The 9,497-nt window shown below is 37.4% G+C and overlaps 1 protein-coding gene across 1 annotated transcript; it reads right to left on the bottom strand.

The window, feature by feature from the left end:
* Positions 1–373: 373 nt before the first annotated feature.
* LOC121425581 (short-chain collagen C4-like) lies at positions 374–8,013 on the bottom strand. Its single transcript, XM_041621674.1, has 5 exons — positions 7,935–8,013; positions 7,365–7,504; positions 4,898–5,017; positions 1,388–1,537; positions 374–906 (listed from the first exon to the last, which is right to left on the bottom strand). The coding sequence occupies exons 2-5, from the start codon at positions 7,450–7,452 to the stop codon at positions 422–424; spliced, it is 843 nt and encodes a 280-aa protein (XP_041477608.1). The 5' UTR covers positions 7,453–7,504; positions 7,935–8,013; the 3' UTR covers positions 374–421.
* Positions 8,014–9,497: the final 1,484 nt, after the last annotated feature.

Genomic DNA, 9,497 nt, shown 5'->3' with positions numbered 1-9,497 from the left:
GGTTACATAACTGTATGCAATGATTTTCCTTTGAGGCAAGCATTATGTGAGCTAATGATAATTATGAAATTAGAAAGAAAAAAAAATTATGCGAGGCAAAAAAAGGCCAAGCCTGAGGATGTTTTCTTTAAGTACTAGCTAAAATTTGCAATTGAGAACACTGAAGGAAGTCAGGGGCTTGCGGTTTTTTGGGGGGTGGGCACTATCCTCCAACCCCAATACGTCAAGGTTTCTGAAAATTATCTGTCAATGGCACACTTGGAAAGAAACAGTGGGTGCAACTATATAAGTATTAGCTACTTCGAATTTGACATATTCCTTCGGGAATTGTTTTTTTCGACTGCATGTTTCAATAGACGAGCTATACTACACAGATATAATTCAACGTACGCACTATATTATCACTCGATCTAAACAATTTCTAAATCGTACACAAAGCGCAAGTGAGTTCCTGACCGTCAATATAGGGTCCACAAGGAAGACCACTTCCGGCCACACATGCCGCTGTTACCATGTAGAAGAGAGCCCCATTTTCGTTTCCAGCTGTACTAGGCTCTGCTTCCATGTCATGATCGAAACAAACGAACTCAGTACGTTTGTGGCCATGATAGGCTGACATGAGGTAACCACTGTACTCCAGGCGCCACTCGTCAGAAGGGCACTCGTTCCGCGCAGGGATCATCAATTTGGTAGATCGTCCTGAGGGCGCCCTACAGACTGCACATTTTGGTGTGTGGTCGTGGATACCTTGGAGACGACCGATGGCGTTGCTGGTCTCATATTCGGCAGAGTACAGCAGACCACGACTTCCACCAGACTGATGTTCATCATAAATTGGGTCAGGTGGCATACACAGATAGTTAGAACCACTTCCAGTATGTTGGTAGTGAGCTCCTGCTGCAGTACCTACAAATTGCGCACACAACAATTATGCTTGTAAGTACAGTTCAGCAGAGGATTATATGCTATTCGATTGTCTACTTACTGTCTCTCGGCCAATGCCACTTATATAACCTTCTTAGTATTCTCTTCACTTACATATATAACAAATTAACTTTACATTGTTGTTGTTAATCTCTGTTGAAATATTGTGACTGCGTGTTGTGCCCCCTATTTTTTTTTTGGGGGGGCGGCTCATTACGCTATACTGATCATTATTATCATCATTATTATTATGTTACTATATATTCTAATTTCCATATTTTTTTTATAAAATATTATTATATTTGTTGCCATATTGCTTTTAACTCTGTTGCAAAATATAGTTACTGTTTCACCCTACCCCCCCCCCCCCCATCGCACGGCTTTTAGTCTACTGAACTGCGTGAATGAATGAAATTGACTAAAAGGTAATAAATAGAACGTATTTTTGAAAATGTTTTCTTACCAGCATAAACCAGTTCTGATCCATCAACACAAACATCTCTACCCCATCTTATATACACAGCTCCACTACTATTGACATTGATTACTGTATTACCACCACTCGTGTTTTCACTGCTACCATCGTTCGTTTGGTCTACAGGACTCGGCATTCCTGAAGAGGGGGAACAAAGGTTTTGATATAATTATATATATATACATATATATATATATATATATATATATATATATATATATATATATATATATATATACAGATTTTCGACACTATACCAATTATATTTTCCTTTGTCGGGTGAAGGTGAGTTTTGAACAATGACAAAGGAAAATATAATTGGTATAGTGTCGAAAATCTGTCTATCTGACGGTCAATCGGATCTGGCCCGCCCTAACCATTAACCCATCTCTGTGGTCTAGTGGTTAAGGCACCGGCGTTCAAAGCTGGGGGCCCGGGTTCGATTCCCGGCAGAGACATTTTTTCGGCATCACCAATTTTTCCAAAGGGTAGATAGCTCTGGGGAACCTTTCTACCCTTGGGAAAATTGGTGAGGCCGAAAAAATACAAGATTCCAAATACTGGACAAAGGAAAACTGGACAAGAATACTGGACAAGATTCCAAATACTGGACAAAGAAAAACCTTATGATTAAGATGATGATGTATAAGACATCTTCGAAGAAGCAGAGTGACCCACATAAGGAATGTTAAAGTCTATGATGAAAAAGTTCAGAAAATGAAGAAAGTATAATGGCTTGTGTCGTGTAATTCGAAATTACCCTTCATCGATTGAGAAAATAACAATGTCGGATCGGTCGCATCTATACCCGGCGCGGCCGGGGGCAGAGTGACTTTCCTCGCTCTCTCGGTTATGACTGTAACCATGGGCAACAGTTTGGGGACAGGGGCACCCTTTCACACATAAGGAATGTCGCATTTATACCCGGGGCAGAGTGACTTTCTTCGCTCTCTCGATTATGACTGTAACCATGGGCAACAGTTTGGGGACAGGGGCACCCTTTCACACATAAGGAATGTTAAAGTCTTTGATGAAAAAGTTCAGAAAATGAAGAAAGTATAAAGGCTTGTGTCGTGTAATTCGAAATTACCCTTCATCAATTGAGAAAATAACAATGTCGCATTTATACCCGGGGGCAGAATGACTTTCCTCGCTCTCTCGGTTATGACTGTAACCATGGGCAACAGTTTGGGGACAGGGCACCCTTTCACACATAAGGAATGTCGCATTTATACCCGGGGGCCAGTCAAATATATTGCTCTAAACATGCGTGACCAAAAAAAAACAACAGGTTTAAATTGGGGTGTTTTTTCAGTTTCGGAAGCGGGCCGCACGTGCACTCGTTAAAGGTCAAGTCCACCTCAGAAAAATGTTGATTTGCATCAATAGAGAAAAATCAGACAAGCACAATGCTGAAAATGTCATCAAAATCGGATGGAAAATAAGAAAGTTATGACATTTCAAAGTTTCACTAATTTTTAACAAAATAGTTATATGAACGAGCCAGTTACATCCAAATGAGAGAGTCGATGATGTCACTCACTCACTATTTCTTTTGTTTTTTATTGTTTGAATTATACAATATTTCAATTTTTACGAATTTGACGATTAGGACCTCCTTGCCTGAAGCACAAAATGTTAAAATAATTCCACGTGTTCAGGGAGGAATGAAACTTCATTCCACGTGACAATGACGAGAAAATACAAATATTTCATATAATAAAATACAAAAGAAATAGTGAGTGAGTGATGTCATCGACTCTCTCATTTGGATGTAACTGGCTCGTTCATATAACTATTTTGTTAAAAATAAGCGAAACTTTGAAATGTCATAACTTTCTTATTTCACATCTGATTTTGATGAAATTTTCAGTGTTATGCTTGTTGAATGTTTCTCTTTTTATTCAAATCAAGTTTTTGTTGGGGTGGACTTGTCCTTTAAGGATATCAAAAACACAATTTTTTTAAGGGGTAGTTTTGAAAGACTGGTCAATGGTCAATCGCAGGGTCAAACGTATTTAGGGTATATTTTTTCCAAATCCTTTTTTTAAGACTGTAGCCAAACATGTTTAGGGTATTCTATTTTCCCAAGCTTTTTCCCCGGGGTCATATGATCTGGCGAGAAATTTTTAAGGGGCCAAAATATGGAATTAAATCCAGCGAATTATTTTGTGTGGGGGGTAATTTTGCACACAGAGGAAAACGCCTTTAGGGGGTGTTCGGAAATAATTTGGTCATGCATGTGTTCAGCAATACATTTGACTGCCCCCCCCCCCCCGAGGGGCATTTATATTGTCCCCTTCCTCCCCCGTGAATGACGCCATCCCTGATTGTTTGGATTATGGTGAATAGAAGTTAATTTCAATACTAAGCAAAAATGGAGTTAGGATATTGCCCACAACGATTGTATTTCGAGTGTATCAAGTTTGTCATCAGGTAACATTATTATCAATAATCGTTATTATAATCAATTAGTGTTTTTTTTCTTATTATCATCATTCCTATCATCATCATCATCACAGTCACATTTGCTATATGGCGGCCGTGTGGCGGGTCGATTTTTTTATTCAAACCATCTATAACTAGAAATGCTCGGCGGGTCGCACGGCCGAGCACATGTACATCCCGAACCTACGGCGAATCCACCGCATAATCTATCATTGCGATAGACATCACACTGAAATTTGACATAGGGCCTATAAATACAATTATCATGGCAACAATGACCCTGCCCATAATTTGCCTCTGGGTACCAAATTTGATGACAATAATATGACGCAGCAGCGTGAATCTGTAGTAGCATCTGTTAGAAAAAAATAGAGTAATCTGGATATGTTTCGTAAACCTAACCCTAAGACCCCCCCCCCCACACACACCAAAAATGATAGGCATCTTCGCTTTACCTTCTGATATTGCTTCTGTGTGCCAACTGCTATGACAAACTTTCTATAAATATGGGAACAGCATGGTATTATGATACATGTACCTTTGAATGAAGTAGGCATGATACATTGGATTGTCATAGTTATTGGTAACACTCATTTGGGTTGTTACCATGGCAATAAAGACCCTCCCACCCCCAACCAAAAATGATAGGCATCTTCGCTTTACCTTCTGATATTGCTTCTGTGTGTCAACTGTTATGAAAAACTGAAAAAAAAAGTTACAGCTAGGTTTTACCAAATTTTTGACAAATATATGGTTACCATGGCAACCATGTCTCCACCCACTCCAAATTTATTAGGTGGCTTTGCTTTACCATAATAGACCTTAATGCCACATTTGAAGATGATCGGAGAAGAAGTTAATGCAGCCGGTAGAGCGCTCACAAGGAAATCTCTGGCGGCGGCGCAACGAGGCAAAATCAATAGTATCCTCCGAACTCGGGAGATACATGTAGCTGGTAAAAAAATGTTAAAACGGTTTCGATTTGCCGTAGAGAAAATGTGACTAAAGTAATTAACAACAGTTTGACTCCCGTCGCCATCATTATTCTACCTGATAGTTGGCTATTACACGAAGCGTCCCTCCCATCACGACCGTCTCTTCCCGGCAGGCCAATGTCTCCAGGTGGTCCACGGGGACCGGGAGCTCCTTCTGGACATAGAGAACACGGACCTGACATGAAAAAAAAGATCAAATTTACTGTAAATGTATTTTAATTTTCTTGTTTATAGGAGAATCCAGCCTTGGTCATAAATGTTGTGTTGGAAAGGAGAAAAATGAATAAGACAGAATGGTGAAGGTTTGAAAGAAATCGGACAAGCAATATATATATTTTTTTATAATTCATGACTAAACATGTTCTTCTTTCGGGAGTGGGTATGAAATAATTTTTCAGTTGATGCATAATGAAGATAGGCCTACAATAAAACCCATTTTCAATACTTAAAGAAAATGACATTTCACTGATTTTTTCCCCCTTAATTCGCGATACACGAGGAAGCTACTCGCATGTCACAAATCCTCCAAAATAACATTATAACTTTTTGTTAATATTTGCTTCGGCAAGAAATTTATCCACAATGTACTGCACTCGACCCAGGTGAGGTAAATGGGTACCTGGCAGGAATTTATTCCTTGAAATGCCTTCGCGCTGTAAAAGGCTGCGGGGCTAAGGCCGGGGTAATAATCAAATGAAGCGCATTTGGCAGTGATATGCGCTATATAAGCATGTTGGTATTATTATTATTATTATTATTATTATATCAATATTCGATAGATTTTCGTCAAATCTTCGCCAATATTTTTTCTGCTATTTTTTTACAATAAACCTTGTCAGGATTAGCTTCCCCTTTAACTATATTGCCCCAAATGGACTTCATCACAGTGGCCACTGGGGCGGATCCAGGACGGGGGGGGGGGCACAGCCGGCCTTTGCCCCCCTCCCCCCCCCCCTTGAGAAGCAAAATTAAAATGTGTAATGTAAAACAGAAGTGCCCTCCCCCCTTGATAATGAAGACCTTTATTTTGTTTTGTTTTTTTTTGCTTGTCATATTTTTCCTCGGAAAAATGTGCCCCCCCCCCTTGGAAAATCCTGGATCCGCCCCTGATCGTGGCAATATTCACACTAAGAAATAAAGGTCAAGTTTGCTAATGAATCATTGTTAGCTCCTTTGAGGTGTAATTTTGCACCCTATTTGGAAAAGGTGCACCAATTCACACTATTACTATTATTTGTACCAATAAATGCTCGATTGCATCCTCAGAAGTGCAACATTTTCACCTTTTAAGGAGCATAATGGATGTTACGAAAGGTTCAAATTTGCATCTTTACTGCATGGTTCATCTCTGTACCATTATTAGGGTGCCGAGAAAAGGCATCATAATTCTGAGTAAATATGAATGAAAACTAATACATCCCTGTCCATAATTCATTCCAAATACCTTAATGATTATGTTTCTGAATTGCTTTTAGCTTCTTCAAATTAAGTTAAAGTTTAAGTTAGATTTTAAACATACCCGTTATGTCATTATTGTAGTTCATTTTTTTATAAGCATCAAGCATTGAGGTTATTATTGCCTACAGTTATCCAGTTAACTCTTTTTACCACTTAAGTCCACCAGTGGAAAAGGTAGGTAAATATTCAATATCCTATTATACTTCATGTATATTGAGTTCGATATATACGCATACGTGTATTTATCGGAGGACTATATCAATGTATTGTTTATTTGCCGAAGTGAATAATTAAAATATAGACAGAGATAGAAATAAATAGTGAAATAGATAGTACACGAAAGGTTTTCTTGAATTTAAAGTTTGTGTTGGCGCAAGTATGGAGATTAATACGTGACTTTTAGCAGGCATTCTTTTCATTTCTATCTAACTTGGAATTTGTTATGCATTTGATGTTGCTGTCTTATATTGTTTTTTATCCGTAAAAGACTTAAATGAAATACAAAAGAAATATGAAATAATGTGAAATGAGCGGCTATCAAATATACATGATCGGAATAGCATAACGTGCATATAATATTTTTTTTTTCACTTCATTGATATAAAACCTTGTAAATGAAGCTTTTAAAAGACAATATAACTTTCATATTAATCATTCAATTTTTAATACGCTTTATTTTCGGGCTAGCTATATTTGGAATTTGGAACTTTTGCTTGTCATATTTTCGTGGAACGAAATGACTTCCATTTTGTAGTGAATACTTTATTTATTCATTTATTTTTTATGGTCAAATTTTTCTTGGAAGAAAATTACCTCCATTTTGTAGTAAATAGCTTTTTTTGTAGCTTTCATTTTATTCCTGACCTAAATCACCTTTTTTATGGGGGGTTTGTTAATTTTTTAGTGTACAAAATTGCCCCCCCCCCCCTGGAAAAATCTTGGATCAGCTCCTGGTTGGAATCATGCATAATTCAGAGTCGTTGCAGCCCAAATCAATTAATATAAAAATGTGAATATCATTAGATATTATCAACCCGTTTTAAGATATTCAGAAGACTACATACCACTGATCGGACCGTCTACGTCAATGGTGAGACCAGAAGCAGTAGCAATAGTGGTAACAGAAATCATCCAGAGTAATAGATTGGTCATCTTGAATTAGAATGTCCTGGATTCCGATGTTACAGCTAGGGATTTGATGCTCCTGTTGGAGTTAGAGGAATTTGTTTACGTATCGCATTAATTAAAGATATATAAAGATCATTGGAGGAGTACTAAACTCAAGATAGTTGAGACATGCACGACTAGCATAAATTTTCGTGTCAATGATAATGGTGGGTCTATATTTCGAAAGATGAGAGGGGGAATGAAATAGAAATGGGTGTATTTCTAAAATTTCTTAAGTATGGCACCATCAGCCTTAGTCAAGGGGTGAAGATATACCCCACTCTCTTTACCAATATACACACTCTTGTTTGGGTTTTTTCACTACTTGAAAATTATAGCAGAAATGTTGACTTTGAAAAAAGCTCAGATTATCTCTGCGCACCCTTTGCAGAAACATCAATGCAATTAGCCGAAGTAATAGATGTGATGAAGAAGTGATGAGACTTGGAGAAATGTAATTTCCTTACCTTTAAGTCTATCTCTTCTTTTCTTCACGATGTGGTACTTCTCTGGCCCTTTTTTCTGAAATTAGAATGGCTGTCTGATTTGTTAAGAGATAGTGATTGCATTTTATGATTACAAAGAAGATACGTGGAAGAGTACTTCGTCATGTTTGTTAATTCTAATTGGTTGAGAAGAGGACGAAGTCCCGCCCATCACTAAAGGGTAAGGGCCAATCAAAGCGACTGTTTCGTTGTGACCGTGCCGTCATTACTGTCGACAACTTAGGATTGATATAAAAAAGAGGGGTATACTTTTTTGTAAGACGACGTCCAACCTGAGAATTAGATAAAAAGGGGAGTGTGTTTAACTTTTAATTTAGCTATTTTTTAAAGAAGCAGGTGCCCCCACTCTCCATCTCTCTCCCTGCCCCCCCCCCCTCTCTCTCTCTCTTTCTCTTAAGGTTGACTCTTGAGAAGTGAAAAAAATGTGTGGCCCAAAATCAAGTTGGGAAAAAGAGTAAAATCTAACAGGCATTAACAAAAACAATTTAATTGAAATATGAAAAAGTTCGTTCATTATAATTTTGAAAGTTAAGCATTATTTTATATATTTTCCGTATGGTCGGAATGAGCCAGACGATGACACCATCCCTCATGTATTCTAGTTAAATATGACTAAAAATAGTAAAAAATGAAAAGAAAAGCAGTTGCGCTCAGCTGACATGTTCAGTCATCATCTTTGTTTTAAGGACAAGTCCACCCCAACAAAAAATTGAATTCAATAAAAACAGAAAATCCAACAAGCATAACACTAAAAATTTCATCAAAATCGGATGTAAAATAAGAAAGTTATAACATTTTAAAATTTCGCTTAATTTCACAAAACAGTTATATGCACATCCTATCCTGTCTTGTATGAAAATGAGGAGACTATGACGTCATCCACTCACTATTTCTTTTGTATTTTGTTATATGAAATATGAAATTCTCCTCATTGTCAAATGATACAATGATTAATTCCTCCCTGAATGTCTGGAATTAGCATTGTTTAATACTAAATGGTTCAGTCAATTTGTTCCTTATTGTCAAATCTATAAAAAATGAAATATTGTATAATTCAATCAATAAAAAACAAAAGAAATAGTGAGTGATGGACATCATTGACTGACTCACCTCGTTGTGTGCATGTTTCGTTTTTTAATATGCTCTTTGTTAGCTTTGAATATTCCTTAATTCTTCAAGCTAAAACAATTTTCAACCAAAATATGGGAGAGCGTGGAATTTTTTCAAATCCTTTCATTGTGTGCTACAAAGGTTATTGTACCTTTTGAACAGAGCCACACAGATGGGCGGGGGCTCGGGATGCCCCCCCCCCCTTAATTAAAACAAAATCATGACCAAGAAAAAAAGTGTACAGGAAATAAAAGGAAAGATAGAAAGTAAAATATGATATGATTTTCTGAATATTATGTCAAAATCTATCACAAAATTTGATATAATAAAAAAGTGGGAATATCTGCGTGCTCACTTCGCTCGCTCACAACTTTTTAATACATTTTACCCGACCTGCCATATCTAGCTCCTTCA

This window comes from Lytechinus variegatus, chromosome 12 (genome assembly GCF_018143015.1).
Source record: "Lytechinus variegatus isolate NC3 chromosome 12, Lvar_3.0, whole genome shotgun sequence".
NCBI classification, from domain to species: Eukaryota; Metazoa; Echinodermata; class Echinoidea; order Temnopleuroida; family Toxopneustidae; genus Lytechinus; species Lytechinus variegatus.
This window is presented reverse-complemented; position numbering and strand designations above follow the sequence as displayed.

Coding starts and splice junctions, on each gene's coding strand:
- LOC121425581 (XM_041621674.1), bottom strand. CDS start 7,452: ATGACCAATCTATTACTCTGGATGATTTCTGTTACCACTATTGCTACT. Junction 1,538..4,897: donor GTGTAATAGCCAACTATCAG/GTAGAATAATGA, acceptor CCCCCTCTTCAG/GAATGCCGAGTCCTGTAGAC. Junction 907..1,387: donor ATCAGAACTGGTTTATGCTG/GTAAGAAAACAT, acceptor CGCAATTTGTAG/GTACTGCAGCAGGAGCTCAC.